General features: G+C 39.0%; 1 protein-coding gene across 1 annotated transcript in view; it reads right to left on the bottom strand.

Annotated features, from left to right (window-relative positions):
• Positions 1 to 16962, bottom strand: part of PPEF1 (protein phosphatase with EF-hand domain 1) — a 123175-nt gene that overhangs the window by 36721 nt on the left and 69492 nt on the right. The window contains exons 8-10 of the mRNA XM_032285842.1: positions 15848 to 16005; positions 5569 to 5683; positions 1655 to 1701 (exon numbers count right to left, since the gene is read on the bottom strand). Of these exons, the coding sequence (XP_032141733.1) occupies positions 1655 to 1701; positions 5569 to 5683; positions 15848 to 16005 (320 nt within the window). The remainder of the gene's footprint in view (positions 1 to 1654; positions 1702 to 5568; positions 5684 to 15847; positions 16006 to 16962) is intronic.

The following is a 16962-nucleotide window of genomic DNA, read 5'->3' as shown; positions in this document are numbered from 1 at the left end:
CCCCCCCCACACACACACACAAACCTCCATGATTTAGCAGGAGACAAGATAAGGGTAATCACCTCAGCACCTGGACCCATTTAGATTAGTAAATTTACTGAGACGCCAGAGGAAGGTCTTCAGGACTCAGAACTTATAGATTAATAGAAGTCAATCACTTATGTCTTTAGATGAATGCACACTTAATATAGCTTAGAAGGGATATAAGCTCTGGAAAACTTTGTAATTCTGAGTTGGCCTGGCGATAATTTCCAGGCCTTCTCCCTGTAGCCATTTGCAGAAATAAAAACTCTCTTCCTCCGCAGTTCATCTGCATCTTGTTATTGGGCCACAAGAAATAGCAGCCCCAGCCTCAGTTTGGTCTGGTAACAATAATGTTAGAGGTATTTGAACCAGAGCATTAAAAGTAATGGCAAAAACCGCAATTACTTTTGCACCAACCTAGTAAAACAGTTTCAGTAAAGAAGTCAGCTAAAACCCACTAAAATCAAGATGGCAACAAGAGTGACCTCTGGTCATCCTCACTGCTACATTCCCACCAGCACATGACAGTTTACAAATGCCATGGCATCTCAGGAAGTTACCTTATACGGTCTAAAAAGGGGAGGCATGAATAATCCACCCCTTGTTTAGCATATCACCAAGAAATAACCATAAAAACGGGCAACCAGCAGCCCTCAGGGCTGCTCTGTCTATGGAGTAAACACTCTTTTATTCCTTTCCTTTCTTAATAAACTTGCTTTCACTTTACTCTATGGATTCGCCCTGAATTCTTTCCTGCATGAGATCCAAGAACCCTCTCTTGGGGTCTGGATTGGGACCTCTTTCTGGTAACATTAATAATCAGAATATATTTTCTTTCAACCCATCTGAGACACCTATGCTATGCCCAATTATTTGACATAGTTGTGGAGATGACAGGGGTAGGTGAACAATAAATGCATTAATCAAAAATAGACATTCAGAAGACCAATGTAAAGGGGTACCACTGTGAGGGCAGGGACCTCAGGATCAGTTTTCTACATGCAGTTAGTCAGCCCCAAAGCAAACATTCAGGCTGCAACTCTTGGCTCAGAGAGAAAAAAAAATCCAAGAAACTCCATGCCAGCCGATCTGTTTTGTGCCCTCTGTGCTGGCTCTCACAAGCCAAATGCAATAAATGAAGAGAAGGCACAGCACTGGAAGAGCAATTGAGCCCATGGATGGTGAATCAGGGGAGGAAAGAGAGCATGCTGGAACTATTCCTTATTATAGGCAACTCCACTCATGCATAATTAGTGTGCATTGGAAGAGAAGACTGGTATGTGACATGCTCATTCCTGAATAAAATAAAACAGACTACTTCCCTCCCCATCCTGTATCATCTAGACATTTATGATGTAATAAAGACAATAAATACAATCAGGTACTAATCCTAATGGATATATAGACAACGATAATGTAGAATGAAGACCCAAATTAAAAATTTTTTTGAAATTTATGAGATGTATGTTAAAAAAAAGATATGGCTCTACAAATCTTTGAGCTTCCTGGTTAAAAACAGTTACATCACATCTGCATTTGTACATATCTCTAGTAAAACTAATCTTGCTATCTGCTCTAAGACTGCCCTCCCCCAAGAAAAATGCTAATATTTAGCAAAATCATCATTTACCTTGTAGAAGATCAAAAAAAGATCATCCAGTTTCCCATGCAAATCACCTGCAGTGCAAATGAAAAATCAGTACTAGGTAGAAAGCAAGATGCAATGCCCGTTTTGTTACAGACTTACAAAAGTGAAATACTGCTGATCCACTCCAAGTGTTCTCAGGGCATTGGGTTTTTACCCTATGACAATGTTAATTTGACAGGCAATTTGTCTCCATAGCACTCTTTTCTTCCTCTCCTATAGTGGGGGCATGCTATCATGATCAGTTTCCTATATGCAGTCAGTTTTCTATATGCAGTAATTTGCACAGGGCCAAGCACTGTGCTAAGGGTTTTACATGACCTTTACCTTGTTCAATCCTAATAACCACTCTGTGAGATGGGTTTTATCTTCATCATTCTCATCTTACAAATGAGGCTCAGAGTAGTTAAGTAAGTTAAGCAAAGTTACTCAGCCACCAAGTATCAGAGCTGGAATTCAAACCCAACTTTAACTCACTTCAAACCTCAAGCTTGGCCCAGCATGATGGCTCACACCTGTTAATCCAGCACTTTGGGAGTCCGAGGTAGATGAATCGCTTGAGTCTAGGAGTTCAAGACCAGCCTGGTCAACATGACGAAACCCTGTCTCTATTAAAATACAGAAATCAGCCGTGCATGGTGGCACACGGCTGTAATCCCAGCTACTCGGGAGGCTGAGGCACGAGAATCGCTTGAACCCAGGAGGTGGAGGTTGCAGTGAGCTGAGATCGTGCCACTGCACTCCAGCCTGGGCAACAGAACAAGACTCTGTCTCAAAATAAATAAGTAAATAAAAATTAGCCAGGTATGGAGGCAGGCACCTGTGATCCTAGCTACTCAGGAGGCTGACTGAGGTGGGAGGATTACCTGACCCTGGGAAGTTGAGGCCGCATGAGCTGTGATCATGCCACCACACTCCAGCCTGGGTGACAAAGTGAGACCCTGTCTCAAAAAAAAAAAAAAAAAAAAACCCCTCAGCCTCTTAGCAATTACTCTATACGCCCACACTGTAATCCCTAGGAGAGCAGCAACAGTATCTATTTCAGTCAGTGTTGAATCCCCAAGTGCCTACCATAGTACCCAATGATAAGAGGCACTCAATAAATACGTTTCTTGGCTAAGTACATAGCTTTTTAAAGCCATATTTTCAATATACTCCAGCAGTAGCATCTGAAGTTTAAAAATTGTGAGTAGATAGTTGACATTTTTTGATGAGACACAGCAAAAAAATGAAAGCCATCTAGGGGAAATCATATGAGTATCTGAAGCCATTAATTTAAAAATAAGGCCAGGTATGGTGGCTCATGCCTGTAATCTCAGTACTTTGGGAGGCTGAAGCATGAGGACCACTTGAGGCCAGGAGTTCGAGGCCAGCCTGGTCAACATGGTGAGACCCTGTCTCTACTTAAAATACAAAAATTAGCTGGGCATGGTGGCACATGCCTGTACTCCCAGCTACTCGGGAGGCTAAGGCACGAGAACCACTTTGAGGCAGAGGTTGTAGTGAGCTGAGATTGTACCACTGCACTCCAGCCTGGGCTCTGTCTCAAAAAAAAACAAAAAAACTATTTCTAAGTAAAATATCTTTCATAAGTTCTGCTCATAAATTTTTATTCTTTGTATCCAACTTAATTAGTATAGAATTTAATTTAGGAATACTTTTCCCTCAGTTTGCTTAAAATCCCACAACGAAGATTAACCAAATATATGCAACAGAAGACTCCAAATATACTGAGAATAATAAAATAGAAATTACATATCACCAGCACTTATTTATAAAATATTACTACAATATTATTAGCATATTAATGTCACTGCATGCTTAAATCTCATTGCTTTCATATGGTCTCACTCTAAATCTAAGGACATAAAGATGGGAGGACTCTTAGTTTAATATATCTTTTTACTTATTTAATTTTCCTAATTTTCTTCAGGGTGACTTGTCTCTCAAAGACTTGGGTATACAGGACTATTATAGCTGACATGCTAAAAAATGAACTTGTTTCGGCATACTAAAAGTGGAGGCTATAAAATATTTTTAACTTCTAGTTGGACAGCGAAAGAAAAACTTGTATCATGGAAAGAAGGACAGAAAGATATTTCCACTGCCAACAAAATCATGAGTGCGGAATTGGTTATCATTTATAATATAACTGTAGACTAAAAAGCCTCTTATATTTCATGCATGCCGAAAACTATGGGGCATATTTAGATGTACATATAAAAAATGCATCTCACAATTAAAATAATAGTAAATTTTCATCACAATCTCTCCCCCTTTCCTAACACGGTCTTAAACAGAAGATGGTTTTGAAGCTATGGTCCCAATTTTAAATTTAATTGTAAATAATCGCAAAAGTTTCGAAGTTCAATGAGCTATTAAAAATGGAAAATAATAATATTCCCATGCTAAGAAAACTCACTGCCCTTGTCTTTTCCCTCTACCAATGGTACTACGTGAAAAAGACTAGAAATAAATGCCAAGATATAGAAATCTTTAATTAATGGAGCTGTCCAATTAAGTCATTCCCTCATCTTTGCCTCATGATGGAAAATAAACCATCAGGTACATAATGCGAGTCCGGATAGCAGAAGTGGCCTGCCTCTAACCTGGGATATGGAAGACCTGATTTTAATTCTGATCCTGCCACTTTTCTCTCTGGGGTTCAATTTCACTCATAAGAGCAAGAAATAGACTAGAGAACCTTCAGTTCTCACACTGTGGGATTCTAGGACTGCCCTGCCCTGTAATTAACGTGTGTCTTCTTCCAGATCCTTTTAGGCAAGGAAGAAGGGGCTCCCAGTGAAACACAGGGGAGGAGAACCCATCTCAGTTTGGGCTATTCTATATATCCTGAGAGCAAACCTAGCCCTGGCCTCATAGGCTTCATAGGTTGGCATGGCCTTCTGAGCCTCATAACCCAAAGGTCTCTATTTTCCATGAAAAGTAAGGCCAAGTGAGGCCTTGAAGAAAAGCCCCCTACTGCTGAGATGCATCATCTGCTAGTCAGAGACATGATGGCCTGATGAGGTTGGAATTGAGCCATTAGAGACTCTTCAAAACCCTGAGTCAAGGCATGCCACGAGGTAGGTACTGCTACATCAACTCCCTGCCACCACTATCAGATGCTAGAAATTGAAGTAGTTTAATTAGATTGTCAAATTCACTTCTACCTGCCAGAATAAGAGAAATGCAGGCTAAAAATTGATTTGGAAAATAACAATCACTGTTTTGTAACCTAAAGGCTTAATTAGAAGTTAAGGGAATTGCCGTTCCTTCCATGCACCCCACTCTCAAACAGTTGCAAGCATGCTGAGCACCAACTGTGATGAATTTCAATGTGTACTGTTTCTTGAAGCAATATCCTGCCAGGCTGGCCTATATGATAGCAAAATCTCCAATCTTGTTATTTAAAAGAACAAGAAACAGATTTCTGGGACATTCCTACTCTTCTAAAAGCTGCAGAGACCAGTTGGAAAAATCTAAAACAGCAGCCAAGGGCAGAGAAGAATTTAATCTCCACCCTACCACGGGCTTTTCTCTTCCCAGCATAAGTGGTATGCAGAGGCCCACCTAGAAAAAGCAACGTGGAACAAAGATAATGAGAGCTAGACAGAGGGCAAAGAATGCTTATTCCACCCATGGGTGGTTTTTCCATATTAAAATGCTGTCTGCCTTTATAAAAAGCTATGAGCTCTTTAATTTCTCACATAATTAATTCCTGCCAGCTGGTATGCAAAACAAAGACAAGATGGGGAACAGTGTTATCATGATAGATAATTCTATATTAACATTTTTCCCTTAACACAGTTCAATTTACACAGTTTTCAAGCTAGGTAAACGATGTAGGACCAAGAGGCTCCTAAATATTAATTTGACAACTCTGCTCTGAAACTCACCGCAGACTGTTACCTCTTTGGAGGGAGAAGTTTGTATTTGAGTGAAATTTGGCATTTGCTTCAGGAGTTTCTTGGTTTCAAATAGCACCTCTAAGACATAACGGGCATGAAGTATCTGTGAGGGAGAAGCAGAGGAAATAGATGTAATGAACAAGGAAGAAAAACATGACTGTATAGAAAACTGTAAAGGTAGAGCACACGCGCACGTGTCAGGTCACTGCATTTCAGGATAATCTCTCAATTATTAGATCACTCTAACAGTGTCTGCCACATAATAAGCCCTCAGTGGATGTGTGCAACTGAATAAATGAATGATCATCCCAGGTCCTTAGAGCCCAAGAGAAGTGAAGGAAGGCACGCCCTTGCCCTAAGGAAACGTGCCGACAAAAAGCTGATCATAATAATAAAAGAGAAAAAGAAAAAGGAGAGGAAGAATGAGAAAGAGACAGAAAAATAGCAACAGTCTGCATTTGTTGGGACATCCTGCCACCTGGGATGGAAACTAGGTGTTGCTGGGCTGGGAGATGCATGAGGCAGCCACACCAGCTTCTAAGAAGCTCCTGAGTCAGGCCTCCCAGGTGTGGCCCCAATATTTGGTGTACAGCCTCGAGAATTTTCAGAATGGCAAGTACATTTATATAAAAGTCTAAGTATAAACCATATTCCAAATGCAGATAACACACTTGGACTGTCTCCTATTTATGACTATTCATCCCATTGCTCTCCTCCAGTCACAGTGTTTATGAGATTATTGTTTTGTTAGATTTGCTCTGTTTTATCCCCGGGACTGTTTTTAAATCCAGTGTGTCATTCTCCCTTTTTTAAATTATAAAATATTCCAATGGCTGGGTGCAGTGGCTCATACCTATAATCCCAGCACTTTGGGAGGCTGAGGTGGGTGGATCACTTGAGGCCAGGAGTTCGAGACCAGCCTGGCCAACACAGCAAAACCCTGTCTCTACTAAAAATATAAAAAATTAGCTGGGTGTGGTGGTGCACACCTGTAATCCCAGCTACTCCGGAGGCTGAGGCACGAGAATCACTTGAACCCAGGAGGCGGAGGTTGCAGTGAGCCGAGATTTCACTACTGGACTCCAGCCTGGCAACAGAGCGAGACTCTGCCTCAAAAAAAAAAAAAAATTCTAAATACATACTCCAAAATATAATACAGCAGAGATGTGACTACCACAGAAATGTAACATATTTTAATAGGTCAAAACTATTTAGACCTATTGCCATATTGGACCTATGTTGTCCAACATGGCAGCCACTAGCCACACGGGGCTCTTGAGCATGTGAACTGGAGCTAGTCTGAATTGAAATGTCCTCCAAGTGAAAAATTCACACTGGATTTCAAAGCCTTAGTATGAAGAAAATAAGTAAAATATCTTATTAATCACTGTTAATGTAATTACATATTTAAATGACAATATTTTATATGCCAAATTAATAAAATACATTAAAACTGTCTTAATAAGACTATCAAAAAATTTTAAATTATGCATGTGGCTCACATTGTATTTCTATTGGACAGCACTGGTTTAGATTACTGAAGGCCGAGAAAGGGGTCTTATCTACATATTGCTCAGATACCGCTTTGAGTATGGGATTAAGGGCAAGTGGAGCCCTTTGGACCAATCTTGTCTCATGATGTCCTGAAATTTCCATTTCTATAGCTATTAAAATAATATAGTTATTTTCTATCCCAGACCCCAAAATATATTATTTAAGTTTTGAGAATTTTCATGATTAAATAACGTTTTTAAAGAGACAGGAAACAGGATTTGAAGCAACATAAGAATTAGGAGGAAAGAAAAGGGCCCCTGGATATTGATTGGTAGAGGCAGAGACCCGTATTTTCTGTCTATCCAAAACCTAATAGATTGCCAAGTACTTTTCCCACAGAAGCATTCTAAATCCATTTAATCCATAACTTGAATCAAAATTTGAAAGTGAACTTTCCTTTAGTCACATTTTAAAGAAACAGGCAAAAATACTTTTGTATAATTGCTCATATATATTTGCATATTCAATCTATTTTCTTTCCTTTTTTGTGGGGGGGAAGAGATAGGGTCTCGCTATGTTGCCCAGGCAAGTCTTAAACTCCTGGTCTCAAATGATCCTCCTGCTTCAGCCTCCCAGAGTGTTGGGATTACAGGTGTAAGCCACCACCCCCACCACATGTAATCTATTGATTCCCAGCACTGGCTTCAGTGTTACCTTAGCTTGTCACTGTAGCTTTTCTGGTCCGTTTGTAGTAGTAATCAGAATAATTGTTGTTGGAAGGGGAATTTTTGGTTTTTAAAAAAGCTAAATTAACAAATATACACTGAGAATATATTGCAACAACAGAAAAATTATTATGAAAATATTCATTGGAACCAAGTCATAAGAAAAAAAAAGAAAATAGTTTCTCTGGGTCTTTGGATTGACTAAAATCATTTTGTTCATACTAGTCCTTGCCTATAAGGCTGTCTTTCCATAGCATCAGAATTATATTTACAACTGCAGTATTAAATATGCAAGATTATTAACTCGGATGGCAGTTTCTCCATTTATATATTCAGGTTAAATAACCACTTAAAATAGTCACATTCTTTTAAGTTGGAAAAAAATACTACCTTTAAAGAATATTTCTTTTTAAAAAAGCAGTTTCAGGGCCAGGCACAGTGGCTCACGCCTGTAATCCCAGCACTTTGGAAGGCCAAGGAGGGGAGATCACTGAGATCAGGAGTTTGAGAGCAGCCTGGGTAACACGGTGGAACCCCGCCTCTATTAAAAATACAAAAATTAGCCAGGCATGGTGGCGAGCATCTATAGTCTCAGCTACTCGGGAGGCTGAGGCAGGAGAATCACTTGAACCCGGGAGGCAGTGGTTGCAGTGAGCTGAGATCACACCATTGCACTCCAGCCTGGGCAACAGAACAAGACTCTATCTCAAAAATAAAAGTAGTTTTAAAACGGAGAGACAACTTATTTTTTTAGTTGACATAAAATTTTAAATAGTAGAAAGGGGTAAAATAATGAAAAGTTATTTTCCGTCTCCCACAGATCTTATTCCCCTAATCCCTGTCCCTAGAAACAGCCACTGTTAGAAGTATCTTGGGTATCATTCCCAGAAATATTCTATGTATTTACAAGCATACAAAAATCAATATAACCACAGATGAATATGAAAATGCATGTACAGATATATAATCCCTTAAATACAATGTGCTATATCCATACAAAGTAACATTATTTAGCTAAAAATAGGAAGAAAGTACTGATCCATGCTACCATGGATGAACCCTGAAAACATGCCAAGGAACAGACGCTAGGCACAAAAGGCCACATATATTGTATGATTCCACTCATGGGAAATGTTCATATAAGACAAATCCATAGAGACAGAAGCTAAATTAGGATTGCCAGGGGCTGGGGGAAGGAGCCAATGGGAGTGATTGCTAATGGGTAAAGGGTTTTGTTTGGGGGTGATGAAAATGTTCTGGAATTACATAGTGGTGATGGTTGCACAACATTTTTTTTTTTTTTTTTTGGGATGGAGTCTCGTTCTGTTGCCCAGGCTGGAGCGCAGTGGCATGTTCTTGTCTCACTGCAATCTCCACCTCCCGAGTTCAAGCGATTCCCCCGCCTCAGCCGCCTGAGTAGCTGGGATTACAGGCATGCGCCACTACACCCAGCTAACTTTTTGTATTTTAGTAGAGACGGGGTTTCACCATGTTGGCCAGGATGGTCTCGACCTTCTGACCTCATGATCCATCCGTCTCAGCCTCCCAAAGTGCTAGGATTACAGATGTGGCACCCTGCATAACACTTTTAATATAATAAAAGCTATTGAATCGTACACTATTTTTGGAGGGGGGAACCAGAATCTTGCTCTGTCGCCCAGGCTGGAGTGCAGTGGCATGATCTTGGCTCACTGTAACCTCTGTCTCCCAGGTTCAAGTGATTCTCGTGCTTCAGTCTCCCTAACAGCTGGAATTACAGGCACCTGCCACCACGCTCAGCTGATTTTTGTATTTTTAGTACAGACGGGGTTTAACCATGTTGGCCAGGCTGGTCTCAAACTCCTGACCTCAAGTGATCCACCTGCCTCGGCCTACCAGAGTGCTGACATTACAGGCGTGAGCCACTGCACCTGGACTTATACACTTTAAAATGATTTAAATGATCACTTTTATATTAGATGAATTTTTTCTCAATTTAAAAAAATCAAAATATGCACAATCTTTTTTTTTACTCTGTACAATGTGTTGAACCTTTTACTCTTCCCTTAATAACACAGTCTTTTCATTTTTATAAAGTCAGATTTATCAATCTTCTCTATTATGGCTCCTTGGACCAATGCATCTTTTATCTCCTTGAATGTATTAAGCATATTTATTTTAAACTCTGAGTCAGAAAATGCCACTAACTAAATACCCTACAGGTCTGTTTCCATTGTTTGTTGTTTGCCTCTGTTTTCTTTCATGCGTATTATAACCTCCTGTGCTTGGTTATATTTGTATTGAGTACTGGAAATTGCATATGAAAAACTGAGGCCAGATGCAGTGGCTCATGCCTATAATCCCGGCACTTTGGGAAGCCGAGGTGGGAGGATCACTTGAGGCCAACAGTTTGAGACCAGCCTGGGCAACACAGTGAAACCTTGTCTCTACCAAAAACTAATAAAAAATTATCTGGGGATGATGGCATGTGCCTACAGTCCCAGCTACTTGAGAGGCGGAGGGGGGAGGATTGCTTTAGCCCAGAAGATCAAGGTTGCAGTGAGCTATGATAGTGCCACCACTCTCCAGCCTGGGTGACAGAGTGTGACCCTGTCTTAGAAAGAAAGAAAGAGAAAGAAAGAAAGAAAGAAAGAAGAGAGAGAGAGAGAGAGGGAAGGAGGGAAGGAGGGAAGGAGGGAAGGAGGGAAGGAAGGAAGGAAGGAAGGAAGGAAGGAAGGAAGGAAGGAAGGAAGGAAGGATCGATCAATAAATAGGCCGGGCTCGGTGGCTCACACTGGTAATCCCAGCACTTTAGGAGGCCGATGCGGGTGGATCATGAAGTCAGGAGGTCAAGACCATCCTGGCTAACAAAGTGAAACCCCATCTCTACTAAAACTATAAAAAATTAGCTGGGGGTAGTGGCACGCGCCTGTAGTCTCAGCTACTCAGGAGGCTGAGGCAGGAGAATCGCTTGAACCAGGGAGGCGGAGGTTGCAGTAAGCCAAGATCTCGCCACTGGACTCCAGCCTGGGCAACAGGATGAGACTCTAACTCAAAAAAAAAAAAGAAAAGAAAAACTGAACAATTAATCTCAGGCCTATTGTCTTCCAGAGAGGACTTAAATTTGCTTTTGGCAGGTGGTTAGGAGCATTAGCTATCTAAGATTATCTCAATTCAGTCTCAGGAATTACATGATTTGATCCTTGAAAAGTCAGTCTTCCGGTTCACTCTTACTCCTAGGTATGCCCTTTAGGGTCCTAACCTGAGAATGAGAGTATTGGGGTGATATCAGAGAAAATGGTCATTTAGGCAGCTCTAAGGTCCCATTCCTCCACAAAAACATTGAAATATCAAGCAAAAAAAAAAAAAAGACAAAAAACTCTGTCAGAATCACCCTTGTCAGAACTCTGGAAAATACTCAAAGTTTATAGTAACCAAACAAACAGTGAATGAAGGAAAAGGAAACTGAACAATGGTTCAGTGCAAGCGGGAAGTAAAGACTAAGATTTGTAAATGGCCCAAGGAGTTGAAGGACGGCTCCAACACATAGCCAATCTGCAAATATTTTTTTTTCTTTTCTTTTTTAAAAAAATCGCTTCTGGTGTTCAAGGAAATCTCCGTCAAAACACTAACTTAACACAAGCTAAAGGAACAGAGATTTCAGAGACCACACACAACTAGACTTAACAGATATCTACTAAACACTCTACCTAACAAAAGCAGACTATACATTGTTCTCAAGGACACATGGAACATTCTCCAGGATAGACCAGATGTTAGGCCATAAAATAAACCTCATCAAATTTAAAAAGACTGAAATCATGCAAAGTATCTTCTTTGACCACAATGGAATGAAACTAGAAATCAATAACAGAAGCAAAACTGGAAAATTCATAAATATGTAGAAATTACACAACATACTCTTAAAAAAAGCCCATGGGTAAAAAAAATAATAAAGACAGATCACAAGGGAAATTAGAAAATACTTTGAGATGAATAAAAATGAAAACACAACATACCAAAACTTATGGGATTACAGCAAAAGCAGTGTTCAGAGAGAAATTTGTAGCTGTAAAAGCATGCATTAAAAAAGAAGGATCTCAAATCAATAAACTAACAACATTTTGACAAAGAAAATAAGAATTAGAGTGGACATAAATGAAATAAAGAATAGAAAAACAATAGAGAGAAATAGAAAAGCAAAAGAGAAAATCAACAAAACCAAAAGTTGGTTATTTGAAAAGATCAACAAAATTAATAAACCTTTAAACTAGACTGACTAGGAAAAAAAAAGAGAGAAAATGAAAATAACTAAAATCAGAAACTAAAATGGGGACATTATCATCAACCTTAAAGAAATATAAAAGGGTTATGAGAGAATACTATGAACAATTGTACACCAACAAATTAGATAACTTAGAGGAGATGAACAAATTCTTAGAAACTCGCAAATTACCAAAACAGACTCAAGAAGAAATAAAAAATCTTAAGAGATCTAGAACAAGTGAAGAGATTAGATCAGTCATCAAAAACCTCCTAACAAAGAAAAGTCCAAGACCAAATGGCTTCAGTGGTGAACTCCATTAAACATTTAAATTAGAATTAACACCAATCTTTCTGAAACTCTTCGAAAAAATAGAATAAAAGGAAGCAATTCCTAACCCACTCTATGAGATCAGTATTACCCTGATACCAAAGCCAGGCAAAAACATTACAGTACAAGAAAAGAAAATTACAGACCAATATCGCTTATGAAATGGATGCACAAATTCTCAACATAATTCCAGCAAACCAAATACAACAGCATTTTAAAGGGATTATATACCATGGCCAAGAGGGATTTATTCCAGAAATGCACGGTTGGTTCAATATAAGAAAATTAATCAATATATCACACCACATTAATAGAATCAATTGCATCTCAATTGATGCAAAAAAAAAAAAAAAAAAAAAAAAACCATCTAAAAAAAAAAAAAACTTTTTCATAAAAAAAAAAAAAAAAAAAAAAAAAAAAAAAAAAAGCATCTGACAACATCCAACACCTTTTCATGATAAAAATACTCAGAAAACTAAGAATTGAAGGAAGTTTCCTCAACATGATAAAAGACTTTTATGAAAAACCTAAAACTAACATTAAAATCAGTGATGAAAGACTGAAAGCTTTCCCCCTATGATGAGGAACAAGATAAACATGCCTACTTTCACACTGCTATTCAATATTGTGGTAGAACTTCTAGCCAGAGCAATTGAGCAAGAAAAAGAAACAAAAGACATCCAAATCAGAAAGGAGGAAATAAAACTATTTTCACAGATAACATGATCTGGTATATAGAATATTCCAAAGAGTAACACACACACACACACACACACACACACACACACAAACTACTAGAGCTAACAAGTATATTCATCAAGGCTCCAGAGTATAAGATCAACATACAAATAATAAGCAATCAAAAAAGGAATTAAGAAAATAATTCCTTTTATAATATCAACCAAAAGAATAAATTGTTTAAGAATAAATTTAACCAAGGTAATGAAAGACTTGTCCATTAAAAACTACAAAACGTTGCTGAAAAAAATTAAAGATATAAATAAATGGAAAGACACCATGGATTGAAATATGTAAATTGTCAAGATGGCAATATTACCCAAAGTGATATAGCAATTCAATGCAATCCCTATCAAACTCCCAACAGGCTTTTTTGCAGAAATGGAAAATTTGATCCTCAAATTCATTGCAAGGGGCCCCAAATAGACAAACAATAATGAAGAACAACTTCAACATTACAAAAGAACAAAGTTGAAGGACTCAAACTTCCCTATTTCAAAACTTGTTACAAAGCTACAGCAATCAATACAGTGTGGTACTGGCATAGACACATAGACCAATAGAACAGAACTGAGAGTCCAGTAAAAAACCCCTATGTCTATGGTCTATAGATTCCTTTTCTTTTTTGAGACAGAGTCTTACTTTCTCGCCCAGGCTAGAGTGCAGCGGCATGATCTTGGCTCACTGCAACCTCCACCTTTTGGGTTCAAGTGATTCTCCAGCCTCAGTCTCTCAAGTAGCTGGGATTACAGTCGCAAGCTACCATGCCTGGCTAATTTTTGTATTTTTAGTAGAGACGGGGTTTTACTATGTTGGCCAGGCTGGTCTTAAACTCCTGACCTCAGGTGATCTGCCCGCCTCGGCCTTCCAAAGTACTGGGATTACAAGCATGAGCCACTGTACCTGGCCTGGCCTATTGATTTTTCACAAAGGTGCAAAGACCACTCAATGGGGAAAGAACAGTCTCTTCAACAGATGGTGCTGGGACAACTGCATATCCATATGCAAAAAATTAATTTTGACTTCATACCATATATAGAAACTAACTTAAAATTATTCACAGACATAAGTGTAAAAGCTAAAACTATAAAACTCTTAGAAGAAAACATGAGGCAAGTCTTCATGACCTTAGATTTGACAATGCATTCTTAGATATGACATCAAAAGCACAAGTAACCAAGAAAAAACATGGATAAACTGGACTTTATCAAAATTTAATGCTTTTATGCATCAAAGTACATTAATAAGAAAATGAAAGGACAATCTACAGAATGGGAGCAAATATTTGCAAATCATGTATCTGATAAGGAATTTATATCCAGAAAGAACTCTTATAATTCAATAACAAAAAGTCTGGGCCAGATTCAGTGGCTTATGCCTGTAATCCCAGCACTTTGGGAGGCTGAGGTGGGTAGATCATGAGGTCAGGAGTTCGAGACCAGCCTGGACAAGATGGTGAAACCCCCCTCTACCAAAAATACAAAAATTAGCTGGGCATGGTGGCACGTGCCTGTAATCCCAGCTACTCAGGAGGCTGAGGCAGGAGAATCACTTGAACCTGGGAGGTGGAGGTTGCAGTGAGTCGAGATTGCACCATTGCACTCCAGCCTGGGGGACAGAGTGAGGCTCCGTCTCAAAAAAAAAAAAAAAAAAAAGACAGCCTGATTTTAAATGGGCAAAGAATCTGCACAGACATTTCTGCAAAGAAGGTATACAAATGGCCAATAAATACACTAAAAGATGTTCAGCATCATTAGTCATTAGGGAAATGCAAATCAAAACAACAATGAAATACCATGTCACACACACTAGGATGGCCATAATAAAAATAAAAATACAAACAAAATAACAAGTGATGGCAAAAACATGAAGAAATTAGAACCTTCATACATTGCTGGTAGAAATGCAAAATGGTACCACTACTGTGGGAAGCAGTTTAGCAATTACTGGAAAATTTAAACATATGGTTACCACATAATCCAGCATAGAGTTACCATAGACCCAGTGAAATATTCCTAGGTATATATCTAAGAGAACTGAGGACACATATTTACATGAAAATTTGCACATGAACATTAATAGCAGCATTATTCATAATAGCCAAAAGGTGGAAACAATCTGAATGTCTATTCACTGATAAATGGATAAACAAAATGTGGTATACAATGGAATATTATCAGCCAGAAAAAGAAATTAAGTAATGATACATGCTATGACATGAATGAACTTTTAAAACACTAAGTTAAGTGAAAGAAGCCAAATACAAAAGGCCACAGATTAGATGATTTCATTTAGATGAAAAAGCTGGAGTAGGCAAACCCATAGAGACAGAAAGTAGAATAGTGGTTGCCAGGGGTGGGGAGGAGGAAATGATAATAGGAATGGCCTTTCTATTGGGGGTGATAAAAATGTTCTGAAATTAGACATTGGTGATGGTTGCACAATTTTGTGAATGCATGAAAAAATCACTGAGTTGTCCACTGTTAAATGGTAAATTTTATGGTATGTGAATGATATCTCAGAAAATGGCAAATGAAATGCTGTAAGCCTACAGAGAGGAGCTTGCCAGGCACCTGAGGAGACTTCTATTGAATGGGTAACAGAGGGTAGCTCTCACCTAATGTAAACTGTTTTCCCAAAGAAATGCATTTCTGCTGTAGTATGTCCATCCATTCTTTCAACAGTTACCATGTATCTGTTATGTACAAAAATCAAGGCAGCATCTGCTTCCACTTACCTGTTTTCCCTTAAAAGCCTCCAGAAGTAAATCAATATCAGCACAAGTGAGAGGAAATTGTAGCCGAGGACCTTGATAGGAGTCTGGGACATCTATCAAGTCCACATAATCCTGTTTATCCATCATGTCCAGTTTGCTTTCGGTAAGTTGACTTAATTCTGGAAAAGGAAGGACAGAAGCGAGGATGGGAATCAACATTTCAATACTTAAATTTAATAAATATCTTCTTGAATACCTAGCCCATGTAAGGCGCTGTGCTAAATGGTATGCATACCAACACAGCCCACATATAACCACGAGGAATGACTGATCCTGAGACCAGTACATTCACATGGGTCACCATCATCCCTTCCTGGACAGATGTTTTACCACAGCAGTGGGTCCATGGCCAGTGGGAAGGGGAGGGAGAAGCACAGGGAAAAGTGGCCAATTAGGGTATCTGGATGATCAAAGCTCTAGCTCTAAGTTTTTTGCCCACTCTTACAGCTCAGTTTCTTACAAATAGGGCTGAAAACAGAACAATACATTATATTTGGTTCAAACATCTGCTGGTATTCAGAACCTACAGAAAATTTAACTGCAACATTCAATTTCCCCCCTGTTATACACTTCAGAGGATTCTACTTAGCTGTAATGGATTTGTTTTTCTCTTTACATAAAAATAAATGTTCTGATATGATTTTTGTTCTTTCTTGGTAACAAAGCAGATAAAGTTAAATGACAAGCCACAGGCAGAAATACCCAAAGAACCTCTCGGTCTTGGAGAGACAGTTCTACATTACTGAGTGCCTGCATTGTCCATTTTAGTGGGTACTGAGACTCAGGGTCCCTGCTTGCTAGATTGCCCATGAAACAGTCAGCCCCAGTACAGAAATTGAGACAATTCAGATAGAGAAAGATGAAAGGAAACATGGTAGACTGATTGCAAAAGTGATCCCAATTCTCTATCCCACCTTCTATCCATGCTCTTTGTAATGTGCTTTTGCAGCTACTCCTGTCAAGAGTGTGTTTCCCCATCCCTTCAAACTGGGCTGGGCTCATGACTTGTATAGACCTAGAGAATGTGATGGAAGTGCTGTGTACCAGTTCCGAGCCCAGGTCTCTAGAGGCCTTGT

Source organism: Sapajus apella, unplaced genomic scaffold (assembly GCF_009761245.1).
Source record: "Sapajus apella isolate SASKATOON/1434 unplaced genomic scaffold, GSC_monkey_1.0 scaffold17, whole genome shotgun sequence".
Classification (NCBI taxonomy): domain Eukaryota; kingdom Metazoa; phylum Chordata; class Mammalia; order Primates; family Cebidae; genus Sapajus; species Sapajus apella.
The sequence above is the reverse complement of the archived record's forward strand: the minus strand, read 5'-3'. Positions and strand labels throughout refer to the sequence as shown.